This window comes from Hydra vulgaris, chromosome 12 (genome assembly GCF_038396675.1).
Source record: "Hydra vulgaris chromosome 12, alternate assembly HydraT2T_AEP".
NCBI classification, from domain to species: domain Eukaryota; kingdom Metazoa; phylum Cnidaria; class Hydrozoa; order Anthoathecata; family Hydridae; genus Hydra; species Hydra vulgaris.
Window position 1 is genome coordinate 28695001 of NC_088931.1, and position 21860 is coordinate 28716860.

The following is a 21860-nucleotide window of genomic DNA, read 5'->3' on the forward strand; positions in this document are numbered from 1 at the left end:
CCATAAAGCATAAAACATAGAACAAAAAATTACCTTAGTACAAAAGGAAATATTTTTTATTTTTCTCTCTAATAGCAAAGTCTTTGACTCTAAACTGAATAAAGAAACAGAATTTTTGGCAATTTGAAGAGTAACCAATCTTGACTTAACTTCATTTGTAATATTGGTTAGAGCACTCCTGTACAGTGAGTTCTTATCTCGATGAATGATTAAACTGTTTTCATCTGTATCTTTACTATCACAACTTACAGATCTTTGTCGTGCCATTAAATTAAAAGGAATTAAATCTGGGAATCCAAAATCAGTTGTGTCTGTAACATAAAAAATGCTTAAAAATGATAAGAAAAATTTTTTTAAACAATATAAACATAAAAATGTTGCACATAAAACTGATATATCTATAATATAGATAATACCAACTTTTCAATCAACTTGTTTCTATGTGATCTACTTTGTTCATCAAGGCTCATGTTTTGAAGTTATTAAAGTAGAGGAAGGGTTAAAACAAAATTTTAAAAAAAACTATAATTAGCAGCTTTCTTAACTATAGTTGAGCCATTTTAGCTAAGAAGGCAATCTAACAAAAGTGAATGCATATAAAAACAAAATTAAAAAATACCAGATTGATATTCATTATTTTCCAAATTTGGTCCAGTAACTGAACGCTTTTTTTTAAACAAGATATCTGAACTTTGAATTTTCTGCAATTGTAATAAAACATCGTCAATAAACTTTGGAGGAGCTTGTGGTTGTGAAATAGAAACTTTACCAATATAGTATACTGAATCTTGAAAAACAGGACTTGATTCAGATATTAAAACAGCACCAGAGGAAACAGTACGTTGATGAGTAAGCTTTGAAGGTGATAATTTGAACGTTTTTTGATCGTGGCCAGGAGATGGAAGCTTGTTAAAACCCAATACATGTGTTTTTAATGATGTAAGAAACTCTGTCTTCTGAAAATAACAAATAATATTAGTTATATCTAAGATAATAACATGCCAAAATAAAGTTGTAAGCAAAAAAAAAAACTTAACTTAAACATATATATATATATGTATATATATATATATATATATATATATATATATATATATATATATATATATATATATATATATATATATATATATATGTATATATATATATACATATATATATATATATATATATATATATATATATATATATATATATATATATATATATATATGTATATATATATATATATATATACATATATATATATATATATATATATATATATATATATATATATATATATATATATATATATATATATATATATATATATATATATATACAGCCCTCAGAAATAAGGAAAAATTAAAGTCTGCAAAAAATTGCCAACCTCAAACCGTTTTAGGTAGGCACATATTTTTTAAACAGATTTCGAAACATGCAAATGTTTAGCATAAGATTTACAGAAAAACAAATGCTGAATTCACCAACTCTTGTTTCAAAATCAATTTTTGCTTAAAAATTTTAAAATCAAACAAAACAAATTTATTTTAATAATCTTATTTAATATTAATAAAAAATTTGTTTTCTGTTTTTATTTTAATTGTTTTGTATATAATTTAAAGAAATGGTTTATTTTGGAATTTAAAAGGAACATTCATTTTGCTGCTTTATTTTAATTATTTTTTAAGGAATTAAAAAAAAAAAACCATTAAAATTTAAATGAAAAGTTTGTTTTGCTTTTTTTTTTTTAATTATTTTGTTTAGAAATTAAATAAAACATTATTTTTAAGGTTTTTTTTTTAATTGTTTTTTTTTTCTAATCATTTTTTTATTTTAATTTTGATTTTTGGTTTTAATTAATTTAATTTACTTACTTTAATCACTTTACTTACTTTAATCGCTTTACTTTACTTTAATGGCTTCACTTTAATTTAATCGCTTTGTGTACTATTTTAAATAAAAGGTTAAGAATTTAGAACTTGAATAAAACATTTGTTATTTTTTATTGTTATTTTTTTGATGTTATTTTTTAGTTATTTTATCAAGAATTAGAATAAAATGTTGCTTTTTCTCTTCTTTTTTTTTGGTATCAAGTTAGAATTTAATTAAAATTTTCATTTCTATTTTAAATATTTTATTTAGAATTTAAATAAAACATTCATTTATCTGTTGTTTTTAAATTATTTTTTCCAGAACTTAAATAAAACATATATTTTGCTGTTTGTTTCAATTATTTTATTTATAGTTAAATAAAACTTTTTTTTTGTTGTTTTTATTTTAACTAATTTATTTAGATTTCGAATAAAATGTTTGCTTTGTTTTTGGATTTTTTTTTAATAATTTATTAAGAACTTAAATGAAGAACTTGTTTTGCCAATTTTAATTTATTTGAAATAGCAAATAAAATTAGGTTTTGAAATTTTGAGATCGGCAAAAATAACTGACCTCAGACACTGTCAGGTCGATAATTAGGTTTGTTTTGCCGAATGCTGACTCTAATTCCGAGGGCTGTATATACATATATATATATATATAAATATATATATATATATATATATATAATATATATATATATATATATATATATATATATATATATATATATATCGTAGTCAAAAGAGAATTTTATGTTAAAAAAAAGTCTCCTTCGACAACCACAATAAACAATCAAGCTACATTTTAATGTCATCTAAAATTTAAAACAATTAAAATAATGCAGAAGTACATTGAAGGGATCCCAAACCTTCAAGAAATATTGTGTTTAAATTAAAGAGAATAATAAAAAAAAAATGTTTAGGCTAAATTTTTTTGATTAAAACAAGAGTAAATGCATATCAAGAAAAACTAACTATTTTGTTTTAACCTAAGCTTGCTTTTTCCATTTTGTTGTAGGTCTTCATAATATAAGCCGCAATCTACAGACTTGATAATCCATTCAAGCGCTTTTAATTCCTAAGAGTTTTAGCACATGATGCCATTGTTTTTGTCGTTGTTGCTGTTTACATAATCGATCTTTTAAACAAACAAAAAAATCAATGACAACATGTACTTAAACTCTCAGGAATAAAACGCATTTTAATAAACTATCAATTCTATAGATTCTGGCGTAAACTATGAAGACTTTTGGCCTACAACAAAACGGAGAAGGCAAGCTTTCACAAAAATAATAAAGGGATCCCTTTAAGATTTATATTTTTCAGTTTAACTTTGGTATTTTTTTTTTTAGATTTTATATTCTTTTCAGTTTATAGATTGCTTATTTTAAATTAAGTTTGCTTTGTTCTTTTAGGCTATTTCTTAAATGCGCTAATTATCAAAACATGCAAAGAGCTGTGGCTAAGTTGTCAAAACAAAGTATTATATACAAGGCATGCGACCGCATGTCTTTTACGCAAAGACCTGGAACTTTTTAAATATGGAAATAACTAGAAACACAACACAAAACAATATTTGCAAAATAATAAATCATATAAATAAAATAGCGACCTAATTTATTCTAATAAATTTTAAAACTGTTATAACAGAGTTTAAATAATGTGGTCAAATGCAACATTGTTTTTAATAACTTTTCTATAAAACTTTAAGATGCTTGAATAAATAAATATCAGAAAAATATTTGTTGCTGACTATTGTTTTTCTAATGTATTTATAATATGATACAAAACATTACAGGGTAAAACTTAAAAAACTAATAATAAAATGTAATCAATTTTAATTCATCCATGAGCATTTTCAGAAATAAATAAGTGCTTGTGCACTATGTATATATATATATATATATATATATATATATATATATATATATATATATATATATATATATATATATATATATATACATACATATATATATATATATAAACATATATATATACATATATATACATATAAATCAACCCTCGGAATAAGGGTCAACATTTGGTCAACGATTAATTTAAGGAATATAAATAAATAAAAAGTTATAAGAAGACAACTATTATTAAAGGTCCGAAAGAAATTATTTATTCTAGATAAATAATCCTTAAACTTTCCCAAAATGAATTTGGGGAAAGTTTAAGGAATTATTTATTTAAAAATTTAAATGTTTTAAATTAGAAACAAATTAATTGATAATAAAAATAATAATAAAAAAGATTCATTTTAAACTAATTTATTAGAGTTTTTTTGTTTTGTTTTAAAACAAATTTAAAAAGTTTAAATTAGTTTTTATATATTTTTAAACTGTGTTATCAATTTTGTATACATATCTGCAAAAGAGTTACAAGCATTTAATTTATTATAAAATTTAAATAAGATATAAAAGTATTTCATATGTTATTTAACAATTTTAGACTGTTGTGATTAGCGGCTGTTTTTTAATTATATCGTGCTTTATTTTTCTAGTTTTATCTGATGATTTATAAAATGAATTAAACTATTAAAGTTTAAATTATAATTTTTAATAATAAAAATAATAGTAATAATATGGTTTTAAAATAAGATTTTATATCATAATTCAAGATCCATATAAATATTTTTTATGGAAAAATAGCTATTGAGTTTAGCAATCAAAACAAAGTTTTATGGATTTTAAAAAGCTAAAAAGATCAGAAGCACTTCCAGATATCACAATTTACAATCACTTAATTCGAGCCCTGTATATATGTATATGCAGGGCTTGTGATGAAGAAAATCGCCAAGCGTGTTATATCACGTTCGTAAATTATAATATATTGTCATCGAGCGCAATTATGCGCGCTTGGGGTCAGGGTCATGAGAGCGATCTTAAAATTTGAAAATTGGAAGACTGTGTTTATAAAAAGCTTTCTATTTGTTATACGACTTTCATTCCTCGATGTTTGAAGTAGTATCTACAACAGCGCATTTATACTACTTCAACAATGTAGTTTTTTATACTATACAACTTCTTGTTTTTTATTTGCGCCAGATCGCTATTTTTTTAAACTATTATTGGTAAAAAAAACCGCAACCAAACAAAAACGCTAGTGCTTAATAAGTTCTTATAATAGTATTAAAGATAAATTTGTGGCTAAAATTTTTTGCTTTTGTTGTTTTTGTATGTATTTAAAATGCTGTTAACTTAATATTTACGATTAACGGTTTTTATATTACTTGATATTTTTATTAATTAATTTTTTTCGTAAATTAATTAATAATTATTAAAAACATTTTTTTATAATTTCTTATTTAAACTATACAAAAATGAATTTAAAAAAATCTCCATTATGAAAATTTATTTTTATTATAAACGATGTGTGGAATATTAACAATAAATCAAATAAATCTTACTTGACATTTTTACAAAATTAAAAGTATTCAGAAGCTTTAACTTTCATATAGTTATTTCCTAATTTTCTATTCCCATTTCATTTGCACATTTTTATATTCACATTGTGTTTCCACACGCAGTTGGTTAAAATAGTTAACATTCCATTATTGAAATTAGCTTTAACGACTTCAAGCTGTTCATTCATTATGTTAGTGCAAAACGGAAAAATGCTGACAAAACAGCAAATCAGAAACGTGCAGTAAGCGAGTGATGTAATGCTTATATTTTATAAGTACTTCGTATAAGGATATAAGTATAAGGAAGACAGAGTTTTACTGTAAAAATCAACAAGTTTTATCATTACCTAAAAATTTAATTACAAATATTTTATAAAAAAACCCATATAAAAGCTTATTATTTTTTCTGTCCCAAACTTTTGAACGAGCGTGATTTTATACTCTCGTTATAAGCTGAGCAAGTGTTGTTTATTGCGCCTAGAAGGTTTAAAAATACCATTTATGGGCGTGTTTCATGAGTGTGGCACCCACTTCATCACAAGCCCTGTATATGTATATTAGGGCTGTCCAAAAAAAAATTTTTTTTCAGATTTGATTGCATAGTTGTTTATTTTGTGCCATTTGACATAGTAATTAACTGTGCAAAAAATCTTTCCAATCAGATAATGTTTAGGGGGTGCTCAATGACCATAAAGTTTTACGAAAAATGTGAAAAACATGGAAAAAGTAACAAAGTTCCACAAATTTCTAAAACCCGGTTAATTAGATTTTTCAGATTTGATCAGTTTTAATTATCTCTAAATATTAAATTCTGAATACAAATTACAATCCACATCCACTTTAGACTGGTTTATTAGCAGAGAAATTAATGAAATAAAATACTGCAATACGACTAAAGTTCTGCGGTTTTTGTTATATCAGAATTTTTCTAAAATAAAACACTAGGATTTTTGACTCTTTGTCATTGATTAAAATACGAATTATAAACAAAAAAACATATGAGCAATTAACATTTAATTATCGTAATGTTATAGTTCGTGCAATGTCAATGCTAGCGAAGACTATAACTCTTCAGAGTACACTTTCTGGCATCTGGCACTCGCTTTCTGTGATCCTCAACCACTTGAATTAACCTCTGCATTTCAGATTCATTCCTTGTAATCGATTCATTAAACATCGACATTAAAGCCACAGATCGTTCGGCAGCATCATTTACTACTTTCAATGAATATACTAAATTTTTTCCTTCTTGGTATTCTGGGGAATCATTCCAGGTAGCTGGATCGTTGTTGAACAGAAAATCAATATCAACCTTCATTGACCGCAACGCACTTGCTGAAACTGATGTCACCAGCATGTCCAGAGATTTCTTCTCTAGACTTTCAATGTTCTTTAATTTGATCAACCTTTCAGATCAGTTCTCACCGTGAAATTTCATGTTGGAAATCATTTTTCGCTTCTCTTCCGTTTGAAGTTTGTTTGAAAACAAAGCTAGTGGGACCAATTCTGGTGAAAGGTACCACAAATGGTTTTGAAAGTTCTTGACTGCTGCTTCCGAAATCATTTTATTCACAACTGCAAACTGCTTAAGTTGCTGAAACAGAAACAAGTCATTAACTGGAGCATCGCTGGCATTTGTGCATGATATCCAAGATTTTACATAAACCAGACTAGCAAATAAGCAAAATTCACAGAGATTTTTTTCCTCTTTTGTGGTCAACTTGAACTCTTCACGAAATAAATAAATCTTAAAACAATAAATAACCTTGGCCATCCAGCGAGCCATGTGATAAGCACCAGGGATCTTGAAATGATAATTTTTCTCTTCTTGATCAGGCAGTTTTCCAAGTATTAACAGACAGAGATCCATGATTTCTTTGTAGTCATCCCTTGGCATTTTAACATGCAGGTTTTCTTTGAGGAATGCAATCACTTCATTTTGTAGTTCTTGCACCAGGGGTATTTTCATTCGAATGTCATCCAGAGGTTTAAAATTTCCTTGATTAACTTTGGGCCAATATTGCTGAAATCTCTGGAAAAGAGGTATGTTGGGACCAGATGATGGTCCAAATAGTGATCCAAACACTCCTGCTACTATGATCTCATGAACATGGTGTCTGCAAGCGAAATATAACAAATTTCTACCTATATGTTTCTCTAGAACTACACATGCACCATTTTTGGAGCCAGTGTTAGAGGCTGTAGTATCAAAACTCATTCCAATAACATCACCAATTATGTCCTAGAAATTAAGCAGATGAATAACTGCTTTTGCTTGGGCTTCTCCAGTTCCAGCTGATAGTTTTGCTATTCCAAGTATTTTGTCAACATTGTGACCTGTCACACCTACAGATAGCCGGTCAACATTTGCTTTAGGGGCTGCAGAATTTGTACGATCTATCATCAGTTTGCCATCCCAGTGGACGATTAATGGTGGTTTGTCCAAATCGCAGAATTCAGTTCGAACAATGGCTTCAATATTTGATCGATGATAGGTTCGTTTTCTACGGACTGTAGAACGTGACAATGATCCATCATCGAGGTTCTGTCCACCAGCCCTTGCAATTGCTGCTGCTAGTATAGTAAATTTTGTGTCAGATAGATTAATTCTGTCTAATGTTGATGAAACATCAGGCGAGTCAAGAATTGTATCTAAGATACATTGTCGTTTTGGAGTACTTGCTAAACTTGATTCAGCTGACCCTGAAGAACTTGCTTTACTGACTTGTTGTCTGTAATAAACAGGGATTTCTATCTCAAAATCTCTATCAACCATTTTGTCATTATCAACAGCATCGTTATCGTTGTCATCACTATAACTTTCGTCATTTAAAGGTTCAATAACAGGAACTATTGCACTCGCACCAGATTGTCTTTGCTCTTCTTTTAGCTTTCGTTCTCTCTCTGCTTGTTTCCTTGCTTCATTTCTTTCTTCTAATTTTGAAAGTTCTTTGTCCTCTCCAAACATCACCATTTTTCTCTGACATCTCTGATCCAATAAAAATTCTTTATCTTCTTCAATTCTGATCATGGTTTCAGCATCTTTGTGGGCAATGTCAAAAAGTAGGCCAATGGTGTCTGTAAATGATTTCTCTCTCGATTTCTGAGAATCTGGATTTATTTTTTTTTATTAATTTAAATTCCTGGACTAAAGTTTTCAACTTAAAGACTACATTCGGATGAAATGCTGTCGGAATACGGGCTTTATTCCAAACAATAATCAGTTCATCAACAGTTGTTTTAAGACTTTCAGGCACTGACTTTTTGGTTGAATTAAGATGATAAAAAAATGTTTTTAAAACATCAGATGTTAAGGGAAGAACTTTATCTGGAAGATTTGGCTCTGGTTGTCCAATTAAAAAGGTTTTGGTTTGAAGTCGTGTAGAGATAGCAACACGAGATGATGCTGCCATTTCAATGATAACTGAATTATTATGAGAAAATCAAAACTCAATACCATATTATACAAACTTATCATTCAGTTGTTGGTTTATGCAGCTGCAGCAATATATTATAATAATTATTACTAAAGAAATTAAATAAATATTTTCAAATTAGAAATTATTATTATCTGCACTTAATAACAAACAATACACTACCAGACTACCATGCTAGTTTTCTGTAATAGGTTACTAAGGTTAGGTACTATCAAAATATTAATACATTTGTTGTCAAACTGAAATTCCAAATAAAAATAATATTTATACTTGTAAACCTTTTTATTCTGTTTGAACAAATTCTAAATTGAGTTAAATAATAGTATTAAAATTATGAATACAAATTTTAACAAAATGATATAAACACAGTTGTTTTAAACACTAGCAGACATTTTTTAGTTTGGTGCCCTAATGACAGTTTATCTGCTGCACTTTAATTAATCTATATAGCACGCAATCAGACAATATTTCAGTGGAAAAAATCTAACTAACCAGGTTCTAGAAATTTTTGGAACTTTGGAACTTTTTACATGTTTTTGACGTTTTTCGTAAAACTTTATGGTCATTGAGCACCCCCTAAACATTATCTGATTGGAAAGATTTTTTCCACAGTCAATTACTATGTCAAATGGCACAAAATAAACAACTATGCATTCAAATCCGAGAAAAATTTTTTTTTCCTGTGTTCACATGAACAGCCCTAATGTATATGTATATATATATATATATATATATATATATATATATATATATATATATATATATATATATATATATATATATATATATATTTGGATAAAATCAATCATTATAACAAAACAAACAAAAAAATTAAAATATCAGTGGCGCTAACATAAAATAAAATTTAACATGTACTATTTTTTAGCTAATAATTTTTTGTTTTGTTTTTTAATTTTTAAAAAAAATTTGGTAATTATTTTTCTATTGTTTGTTATGAGAAATTGTCTAAATAAATATTCTTGCGATTGCATAAATATGTTTCTTTTATGATTTCTTTTTTTAAGCGTCAAAGAACATCTACTTTTTTTTTTTTTTTTTTACTGAAAATTTTTGATGGGAAAGTTAGAATAATAAAATTTTCTGTTTTTTCTTAACTTATTACATTTGTAAAAAGCGCAAATATCAAACTTAACTTTTATGCAAACTTTTTTACGTAATCGTCATTTAAACTTCATAAGTGGTTTTTATAACATTAATTACTTCTTCTATCTTACCACATAAACAATAACTTTAGACTTGTTTGAATATTAAAAAATGATTTAAAGTGGCTTGATCAAAATGGCTTACCGCTTATGTTAAATGGCTTAGAGCGTACATAAATAGCACCCCAGTATATATATATATATATATATATATATATATATATATATATATATATATATATATATATATATATATATATATATATATATATGTATATGTATATGCATATGCATATGCATATGCATATGCATATGCATATGCATATGCATATGTATATATATATATATATATATATATATATATATATATATATATATATATATATATATATATATATATATATATATATATATACAGTACTGTGAATAAGTTTTAAACCGCTTGTATAATTAGACACATTTACAATTTTTTTCCTATGTAATTTTTTTAAAGCGTATTTAAGTTTAATAATGTATAAGAAAAGTTGAAAGAATATATTATTTTGAATAAATAAACAAAATTGACGAGGAAACATGAGGGATTTGTTTGTTTATTTATTAAAATGATGTATCATAACAACTACATCCAAAGCAGGATATTCGAAGAATGCTGTTATAGAAATCAAAGAAACTGGCTCCCTTGAAGATAGAAAGAAAAATGGTAGCCTCCTAAGCTAACAAAAGATGACAACAAATATTTAGAAACCCTATCTTTAAGAAATACAAAAAAAGCATCAACCAAGCTGGCAAAAGACATTAATACAGCAACTGGGAAAAATGTCAGTTCTTTTATTCGACCGCACCTACTTAAATCGGGATTAAGAGGGTGTGTTGCAATTCGAATTACGGTGTGGCAATAAAGAAAAACAACTTAAATATGCAAAACAACATAAAGATTGGGCCCAGGAAATGTTTAATCGGGTTCTGTACACTGATGAGTCCAAATTCAAAATTTTTGGAACAAAAGGATGCTAATATGCTTGAAGAAGAATTGAAGAAGCCTATCAACCCGAGTGTTTAAATCCTACTATTAAATACAGAGGAGTTTATCTTCATCTAGAGTAGGTGATTTGATCAAAATAGGGGGGCAACTCACCGGGGAACATTATGTGGATATCCTAAGGCACTATGCTGTATCATCCGGAATGAGACTAATAGGTCATAATTTTATTCTGCAGCAGGACAATGACCCAAAACATTGTTCCTGAGTGGAAAAAAATTATTTAATTGAAATGACAGAGGAAACAATACTGGAATTGATGACCTGGCCTCCCCAGAGTCCAGTTTTGAATATAATTGAGCATATTTGGGATTACCTGGACAGAAAGAAGGTCGAACATGCTCCCCAAAATGCTGAAGAATGTTTTGAAGTACTTCAAAGAGAATGGCACAACATACCCCAGGATTTTATAACTAACTTGTATGAATCTATTTCCGGCGAATATTGGCTGGGATTGAGGCAAAAGAACATAGTAAATGTAAAGAGTTTTTTATGAGGTTTGACATTAAAGAGTTTGTAATTGTTCCATATTTTGTGTGAAATACATGTGTTTTAATAAGTTTATAATTTAGAACTACAAACTTAAATATTAGAGAAGAATTCTCCTGGATTTTTTGAAAAAAGTAAGTGGTCTAAAACTTATTCACAGTACTGTATATAAATATAAATATAAATATATATATATATATATATATATATACTTTGAATAAGTAAAAAGTTTTTCATCTGTAAATAATTTACAGCAGCACATAGTAGGCCAGAATTCACTTTTACTGGACAAAACTACTAACTCCTTGTATAAAAAAGATTTAAGGACCATTTTTATATTGTTTATTAATTTGAGAATTGCAGTTTTAATGGTGACATTAGTTTTAATTTCATGTTACTATGGATACCCAGGGCTTGTGATGAAGCGAGCACGATCGCGCTCCGCTCGTAAAACGCGCCCGTAAACGGTATTTTCAAACGTTCTAGGCGCGATAAACAACGCTCGTTCAGCTTATAACTAGCGTATAAAATAACGCTAGTCTAATAGTTCGGGAATATTTTTTTATTTTCATAAAATATTTAAAAAAGATTTTTTATTAAAGATATTCTATTATCAAAGCACTAATATAAAATATAAAAAGCACTATGTCGTTCTCTTTTGCACTGACATAATGAATGAGCAGTTTGAAGTCGTTAATAGTCACTAATTTCAATAATGGAATGTGCACGTGGAAACACAATGTGAATACAAAAATGCATAAATAAAATAAGAATAGAAAATTAGAAAGCCATTATAAGAAAATTGAAGCTGCAGAGTATTTTTAATCTTGTGAAAATATCAAGTAAGATTTATTTGATTTATTGTTTGTAATATTCCACACATCGTTTATAATAAAAATAAATATTAATAATAGAGTAATTTTTAAAATTAGTTTTTGTTCATAGTATAGGTTTTTTATTAACTATGATTTATTTTAACTCAAATTTAAAACGATTCTGTTGTTTAGAATGTTCGCAATCACATTCGAAAAGGAAACAAAGTAATGATGTCAACATTTATTAAATGGAAAGTTATTATTCTTATTTATTATTATTTCAAATTATTCTTGTATTATTTTTTTAAGATTAAAAAAAATTTAATTTAAAAAACAAATTTTAGAAAAAAATTAAATAATTAATTTGAATAAAAAATATCAAGAAATATAAAAACCATTAATTGTTAATTAAGTTTACAGCGTAACATTTTAAAATACATATATCAAAACAACGAAGCAAAACTAAGTCACTAAATTATACTTCAATACTAAATCAATAAGAAGTTGCGTTTTTGTTTGATATTATTTTTTTATAACATAAATAGTTAAAAATAAAATCGCGATCTGACAATATACAAGAAGTTTGGAAGTATAAAAATCTACTTCGTTGAAGTAGTTTCATGAGTGTGATACTAATTCAAACATTTTTTGACGAATGAATTATGTAACAAATAAAAAAAGATATAAAAATAAATTAATAAAATAAATTATTAAAAAAATATAATAAATAAATTTTCATGATCGCGCTCGCTGAGGTTATCTTGAGCGCACATAATCACGCTCGATGAAAACATATTCTAATTTTACGAGCGCGATATAACACGCTTGACGATTTTCTTCATCACAAGCCCTGGATACCTAAATTGTCAATTTATGTTATGGTTAAATTTTGGGTTACTATAGATACCTATGGTTCCTAATTACTTTTGGTTACCTAAATTTTGGGTTACTATGGATACCTAAAAATTATTTTATTATCTATAATAAATGGAAACCGGGCTAAATTAATAACATTATCAGATTACTCTCATAATTACCACATTCAGTATTTTTACACTACAAATGTAGTGGTATTATGGATTTTATATTTGGTTGATAGTGATACCTAAAATAAACTAGACTATTAATGTGGCAGCCTGATTGAAAATTATTTTATGCATTTAAAAAATTAAACACTAACCCAATTACTAATTTTGGCAATTTTATGCAGCTCCAGGGCTCTATTTTATATTTCATGAAACTACTACATAATCCATATAAAAAAAACTTAAAGTTTAAACCTTTTTGTTTATATAATAATACAGAAGTTTTGGTTTAAAATTACTTTTCAAACCAAAACTCACATATTCTGATAATTGTAAAACAGCTTTAGCGTTTTTTTCTTTACAATCTTAGTGCAAACTACAACCAATGCAAACAATAGTTCTGTAGATGAAAAAGATGCAACTAATGATGTCAATCTTCTTTACTTCATTTTACTACTTAAAGTATCAAAATTTACCAGGGGTCTGTCAGATACTAGAGTTGGATAAGAGCAGAGTTATCTCTATCAATGGAAGTAGTTAGAAGAATATTCTTATTATCAATTACAAATTGAACCGATATTGGAACATTTCGTAGCCATTGTTTGTTATTCTCTTTGAAACGAATTTTAGAACTTTTGGTTATTATTTCCAGTTAAGTTCATACTATTTATAACTGCATCCTGAATATTAGGATTGCTAACTTCAGGTTTTCTTGTATTAAATATGAATAAATATCAATATTTTTCATGTTTTAACTATAGAAAAATAAGAATTACATTTACAAAATCTTATAAATGATTATTTTAAGATATAACAATATTTAAAAAAGTTTGTAACACTAATATCTACTAATATCACTAATAAGTTTGTAATAACACTAATCTAGTCTCACTGAAACCCAATTATTATATATCCGTTTAGAATAAAATACATATAATATTTTGCCACATAAAATCAAATACATCGTTGAACTTGTAAAAATTATTATTTTAGACCATGCAGACATCTGCGGATTATAAACCAAATTTATATTGATAATATACATATTGAACAATGTATTTCAAGTCTCAAATTACTGGACCAACAAAAGTATTCAACTATATAAATAAAATTTCAACTGAAAAAAGTACTTCAAATACACCATCATTTGAAATCATTTTATTTGACATAACTTGCAATGTGCAAAATAGTGTTGCAATAGCTCATTAAAAGATAATACTTGACTTTATTAAATTATGCAATAAAAAGAGAGGTTTTAAAATTACCAACTATTTTATGCTTATTAGTAAAACAAAAAATATTTTCAAATTAAAAAAATTTAAAAAATTTTTTTTTCAAAAAAAGCTTTTTATTCTTCAGCTTAGAAGCATGATAGTTATACAAAAATATATACATTTTATAAAAGCTGAATATTTAAGCTATAAAATGGTATAAAACTGTAGTTTTGTCGCAGAAATGTAACATTGAGTCAAGATGTTTTCTTTTCTTTACTCAATGAAAACCTGTCTCTTACAAAATTATAATCACAATTAATGCTAAATCATATACCTCAAATATTACCATTACAACCCACATAAACATATTTACAATTTTTCATTAACCATATAAACACATTAGCAATTACATACAAAACCGTACAAACATATTAACAACAATTATCAAATATAAACGCAATTAAAAATTAAAAATTATTTAATTATAAACCACTTGACCTCACAGAACACTGTAACATTTAACTTAACATAATTACACTCCTCCTTGACCCTTAAGGGTCATATAAACAGTAACCAATAAATTTTTTCACCATACATCGCTATCGAGCACCTCTTTGCAAAGGCATGTCTATTTCCTGGGGACTATCCTAGACCTCGATGTCCACTTCATTCATGTCAGCAATTTCTTCAACTTGGTCCTCGTTGTTTTCAACAACTTCTTTGCAATTATTGCCCATATCTTTTTCCACATTCGGAATGAAGCATAAGGGCTGAATTTCACATCGAGATCTAATAAGTTTCACATGACGCAGAACCCCATTTACTTTAACAACTTGTTCCGACCTGTCTTTGGTTACTGTCACTGGCTTCCACTTGGTATAGCACTTTTCATTGGGTGGTTTCAACCAAACTTTATCACCTGCTCCAAATATTTTTTTTGCGCAATTTTTTTGCCAGAAGATTTCTTTTTCTTAATCCCTTGATACCAATATGATAACTATATATTTTCTCCATCAGTCGTATGTCATTTTTATCAACAGCAATATTGTACCAATATACTGCTTTCAGTATTGATATCTTAGATTGCTCTCCTATTCTGTTCTCCTCAGGCTAATAAGCGGCCCAAAACGTGATACGCACTCCCCAACTTTCAAGGAAACTCCTCATTTCTTCAGTCTTAAACATTGCCTCACTATCTGTTAATACTTCTGATGTTGCTCTTTATTCACAAAAGATAAGACAAAGAATTCAAACTATGGCAATACTTCCATATGAACTTGACAGTTGTTTCCAAAGCGTATCTTGAAGGTCCGCAATCAATTAGACTGAAATTTTTCAGTTCCATAATGTGTAATATCCATGCCCAATCTTTCCCAATTTTTTTTAACATTCAAGGTACCTTTCGTCCACTGTACAGGTGCAGGATCTATTGGCTGTCACGGCTCACAATTTTTAAATACAATTTGAACTTCGTTTTTAATTGCATTTGGAAGTACTTCACGAACAAAGTTCAATGTTCTTCTCACTCCTAAATGTCTAGTTTTCTTGTGTTTACTCAAGATGGATTCAGGCTCCACAACTACTACTCCAATACAACTTTTTAGAAGCTCATTCCCAGTCAACTTATTTAACCATCTGCTGCGAACTCTAATTAATGCATCAGCTAAATTATCTTCCAATGGGACAAGATTTACGTCAACTTTCAAATCATATTCTTCAATTAGTTGTTGCAGTACACTTATTCTTCTTCGAATTAACATTTCACCTGTGGCTTTTGACTTCAATCTTGATTTTCCAGGAAGTACATCAGAAATCCAGTGAAATACTGTTGCAGAGTCTGTAAAAACTGTCATTTTTTTCAGTTTCCAGGTGTAAAACATATTTATTCCTTGTAGCACCGCGTCTAACTCTGCCATGTTTATATAAACATCTAACTTCTTTTCGCAGTCATGTTGCATCTTCCATAATCGTATTACCAATTTGAACTATTGCACCCATAGCTAAAGGACTTGCATCAGTCCACACCTTTCCCTCATTGCCATCCACAACCCAATCCCCACAAGCTGGCTCGCAACTTTCAACCTTATCATAAATTTCTCGAAGCACACATTTCACATTTTCACAAATTTCATCGTCCCAGCTCTTCTTCAAACTGACAACTCTTCGTTTCAACACACTACAAACAACTCGTAACCAACCACACACAGGTAAATGACCCACCAATTGTCCGCAAACTGAAAACTAGTCTTCTGGTTAACTTTTTCGGGATTTCTTCAACTCGATTCCCTCTTGACCACGTCATTTTGTTACATTATCATCAATCTGTTCACCCTCTTTGCTCTCCAAACCATACTTTTCAAACTGTCTCTTGACATAATCAATACTCACCACGTTCTCTTTGATAAATATGTCATCCACGTAGGCGGATGTTCCTTTGTTAACCAACTTGCCTTGATCAATGATGGCGTTTACAACAGATTTCATGATCATCGGCGCAACATTTAAACCAAAACCAAGTCCTGTTAAACAATATATCTTGTTGTGAAACACCACCGTTTGGAACAGCCAAAGGTGTTCCTCAGTTTTCAGCTGGAGATAAGCCTTACGTAGATTTATAGTTGATGGTTTTTTTCCCATTCTTCTCCATTCTCTCAATTTATCAATACACACACCTGCATCTCTTGTATATGCCTCAATGAAGTTATTAGCTTGTCTCCAACTCAAAATAGGTCGGACTTTATTATCTTTGCTTCTTTGAATCACAGCCATTAAAGGAATTTGTCCTTTGGGCAGCCCCATTATGTTTTTGTTATATTCGAGTAACCATTTCCGCTTGATCCAATCCTGAAGTTTGTTTTCGTATTCTATTTAAACATGTTTTGGTACCGTGTACTGGGCAACTTTGCTAAACAGTTGGTCAGGTCCATCTCCGTCTCTCCCTTTCCATTTGACTCTCCTTTTTACCTCAAAAACAGCTTCATGATTTTTCTTTTTAATTTCAATTTTGTTTACTTCATCTTTGTTTAAAACTGCCAGTCCACAATAGCTGGACCCAAACTTCGCTGTTCCTGATGAGGAAATGAAAACTCCTCCCAATAATTTAATTGAACTCATACCAAGCATCATATTAACTCTGAAAGGTCGGAAATCCACCAAAATAACTTTGTCACGTATTTTGATATCATCAACCTCGACATTCACAGTCGCAGATCCAATACAATGATGAACTTTACCTCAAAAAGTTACTACCTTTGAAGAGATTAAACTTTTATTCTGATTTTTGGACAGAAAATTGTGATTCAGAATCGCCTTTGAGCATCCCGTGTCTGCCATTAACTTTTAAACGAATAATCATAATGCTCTGATTCCACTTTTGTTCAGAAGTGAGTTTGCGCAGATCCTTCGCTCCTGCACTCATTTCCCTGCATCTTCAAGCCTCTTGAAGCCATATGTCCTTCGTCACCACATTTAAAACATTGAAAGATCTTCTTCTGAGACAAGTTCTTTGCAAATGAACAGTTCTTTGCAATGTGGTGTAACCCTTGGCACTTGTAACACACTAAAGGATTTTTTGTACCTTGATGTTGAGACACAGCGCCAATAGTATTACTATCATCTATCTTCACGTGGTTCAAAGCAGCTCTTACTTTGGGTAACATAATATCAATCAGGTCCTTTGCTGCTTGAAATTGTGATGATAAAGACTTGGGCAATCCCACAACAAATGCCAAACGTACTGTCTCTTCAGACAATTTTGCAAGATAAGCCAATCATTTCAAATCAGCCAAAAACACATCAACTCTCTCCATCATATAACTTCTGTTTTGTGAAAAGCTTATATGCACTGTAAACATCCAATGAAAACGCTGTTAGAAGCACTTGCTTGATTTCCATAGCATCTTTCTTATCTCCAATGGTTAAAGCGTCATAAACCAAATACACAGTTTTTCTAAGAAGAATTAGAAAAAGTAGCTCCAGCTTTTTGTTCAGCATTTCAACTATTACTTTTGTTCTTTGCATCCACATCACAGCATCTGAAGTTCCATCATGTTTCAAACATATTGAATAATTTCGTACTTGAATTCATTGCCCGGTTAGCTGGTAGTTTTCTCGCAGATATGTAACATTAGGTCAAGAAGTTTTCTTTTCTTTATTTAATGAGAACCTGTTTCTTACAAAATTATAATCACAATTTATGCTAAATCATATACCTTAAATATTACCATTACAGCCCACATAAATATATTTACAACTTCACATTAACCATATAAACACATTAGCAATTACATACAAAACCTTTTACAACCTTGTACAAACATATTAACAACAATTATCAAACATAAATGCACTTAAATTACAAGCCACTTGACGCCACGGAACATATAATTACAATAACAATGTAATTGTTATTGTAATTATATTGAGTTATATGTTACAGTGTTTGAGAATGTATCTATTTTACTTTTGCTTACCACCCTGCCCAAAAAAATGATATTTTATTATAAACCAATCTTGTGTTGTTGTTTTTTATTACTTTCATTTATTTTCTAATATCAATCTTAAGTTATTTCAACCTCCCTTATTAATTCTATTTATCAGAATTTTACAAATCTGTTAGTAAAAACTTTGGCATTTTATAAAAGCTGAATATTTACGCTATAAAATGGTAGGGTAGATTAGGGTAATATGAGCACCTTAAGCGAAATTTGAAATAATTTTAAAAGTAACTATGCTGGACCCAAAATTTTTATGAATAAACAATTTTTAGGGATCCCTACTCATGATTCACTTAGATATTTGGGCACCCAAAATTCTTAAATACACAGAGGTTTTAAAAAAGTAGCAAAAGTACTCATATTATCCAGACCACTCGGTAATATGAGCACTTTAAACTAGCTCAAAAAAACAAAATTAATTTTAAAAATACCAACCTGAAATTAGAACTAATTTTTGGAAAATAACGATTCATTATTAACTCTTTAAAAGATCAAATATTAAGCCACTTTTTATTGAAACAATACTACATTTTCCGCAAAAAAAATTTGTTTATTATTTTTTCAATTTTATCAACTCAAATGTTTGAACGATAAATATTCAAACTTTTTGAATTTAAATTACAGAAAAATATTTAGTATTGTTAAAATATTAAACTTTTTAACTATGTTTTGTTTTTATTCAAAAAGCAATGAAAATCACTGCGATTTTAGGACTTTAAACTAAGTAAATCAATAAAAAACACTGGGTAATTTGAGCATGCTCATATTACACAAAAATGGCATCTTTAAATAAAGTCGAAACTAAATGTTTCTATCCATTGTTATTCAAACAAAAATAGATTGGATTTTTAGCTAATATATTTTTCTTTATAAAAAAATTAATTTCATTATTTTAGCACCAAAATTTTTGCGCCACAGATTTATTTATGCATAATGTACTATTTTAATAACACAAAAAGCTTAACAGCGTTTTAGTAAGATGATAGCTGCTAATTAATGCATATAAATTTACGCTAAATGTACTGATTCCACATGAAGCTGATTCAAAAAATAAAAAGCAACTTTAAGCTCACTGCTTATATCTAAGAAAACTTTCAGTATGTTCATATTACCAAGGTGCTTATATTACCCTAATCTACCCAATATAATAACGTAATTTTTGAGAATGTATTTTTTTTTAACACAGGATTGGTTTACAATAAAATATCTTTTTTTTTGGCCCAAAAAAAAAGATATTTTATTGTAAATCAATCCTGTGTTTTTATTATTATTATTATTTATTTTCTAACTTCAATCATAAGTAATTTCAATCTCCCTTTTAATTCTATTTATCAGGATTTTACAATTCTGTCAGTAAAAATTTTGGCATCTGTCAGTAAAAATTTTTAATCATAAAATTTCAAAGGGTCATTGCGCAAAAAATAAATAACCTCCATGGTTTACTATTAGTAATTAAGATGCTTAGAAGTAGAAATATCGTTAGAATAACTTTATTATTATTTATACTTCTTAGAGATTTTACAAATCTTAGAATAATAGAATCAACTCCTTAAAATATTGCTAAATCAATAAATAAATATGGTTAAAATAGAAGATTATTAAAAAATGAGTAAAATCAGAAATGAAATAAAAACAAATACCTTTTCTTGTAAATCACATTTAAATAAATGAAAATGAGAAGAACTATTGTCTGCTTTTCCAGTCACATATGCTAAATAATCATCCAGGTCACAATTCCTTAAGCGAGACAATCTATATATTGAATCAAATAAATGCTCTTGAATTATATTTAGAGAATTAGATTTATCAATGATAATAAGCTTATCAGTTGAAATTTTAGCAGTAACAAGTTTGAATGTTTTTTTATTTCTTAACATGTGCTTGACTAACCAAGGAAAAACACTAGGTGCATAACGGCGATCAATAAAAAATGAGCCATAGAAAGCAAAATCAAAACTTTCATTTTCAGAATTATCTATGATAGGCTTTTCAAGCCCTCCTTCTTGTATATTTATTATTAATGACATTCTAAATTAATGTTTTGAAACTAGAAATAAAAAAGTCTATTAAAAATTGCATAAGAAGAAAAATAAACTCACGTTTTAAAAATTTATGAATCCATACTTGCTATCAATAAATAAGAAAATCACAAACATAAAAATAAATGTTTTGTTATTTAGCAAAAATATAATAATTTTTGTGGTTTTGTATTTAAACTATTTTATGGACAAAATACATTGCATATGACATTAGATTAATTTAATTTGTAAAATTTTAATTTAAAAAAATGAATTTAGTTTTATCCTAAAATATTATTTGTTTTTAACTTCAGTTGTTTTACTTTATAACCATTATTTGCGTATATAATGAAGGTCTATTACATACATAGATAATATTTTAAGTAATTATTTATATTTTTTTTTTTTTTTTTTTTACTTTTTATCGTGGATAAAAAAATTGATACTTCACAAATGCTACAACATGCATTTATATATACTTATTATTTCAGTAAATATAGGTAAATAAGGTAACTTTTACTGAGCTTTAAAAAGAAAAAAAAATTAAAAATTGTAAACAAACAATTATTTGCTACAATGACATAGTATTACTATTAGTAAAGAAACGCAGCATGACAAAAATAAACAAAAGAAGGAAAAAGATAAAAATTGCTTTTATTATTTTTAAAGCTTTATTATTAAATATATAATTTTAAGTTATTGAAAAAAAACAAAAATATAAACACCCTATTTATAATGAACTGCTTCTTCAAATTTACTTCTTTTTTCATAAATGACTTAACAAAAATAATTTCTTCAAAAATTACTTCATTGCTTTATAATCACGTGCGACACTTAGCGCAAATTTTGCGCAATTAATTAAAAGTGAAAATTTGATCGTGACAATCAATTTA

At 27.7% G+C, this 21860-nt stretch overlaps 1 protein-coding gene across 1 annotated transcript in view; it reads right to left on the reverse strand.

Moving 5' to 3' along the window:
• The window catches only part of LOC100203930 (TBC1 domain family member 4), a 67137-nt gene extending 46056 nt beyond the window's left edge, over positions 1-21081 (reverse strand). The window contains exons 1-3 of the mRNA XM_065812826.1: positions 20590-21081; positions 620-956; positions 34-311 (exon numbers count right to left, since the gene is read on the reverse strand). Of these exons, the coding sequence (XP_065668898.1) occupies positions 34-311; positions 620-956; positions 20590-20976 (1002 nt within the window). The 5' untranslated portion in view covers positions 20977-21081. The remainder of the gene's footprint in view (positions 1-33; positions 312-619; positions 957-20589) is intronic.
• Between the last annotated feature and the right edge of the window lie 779 nt (positions 21082-21860).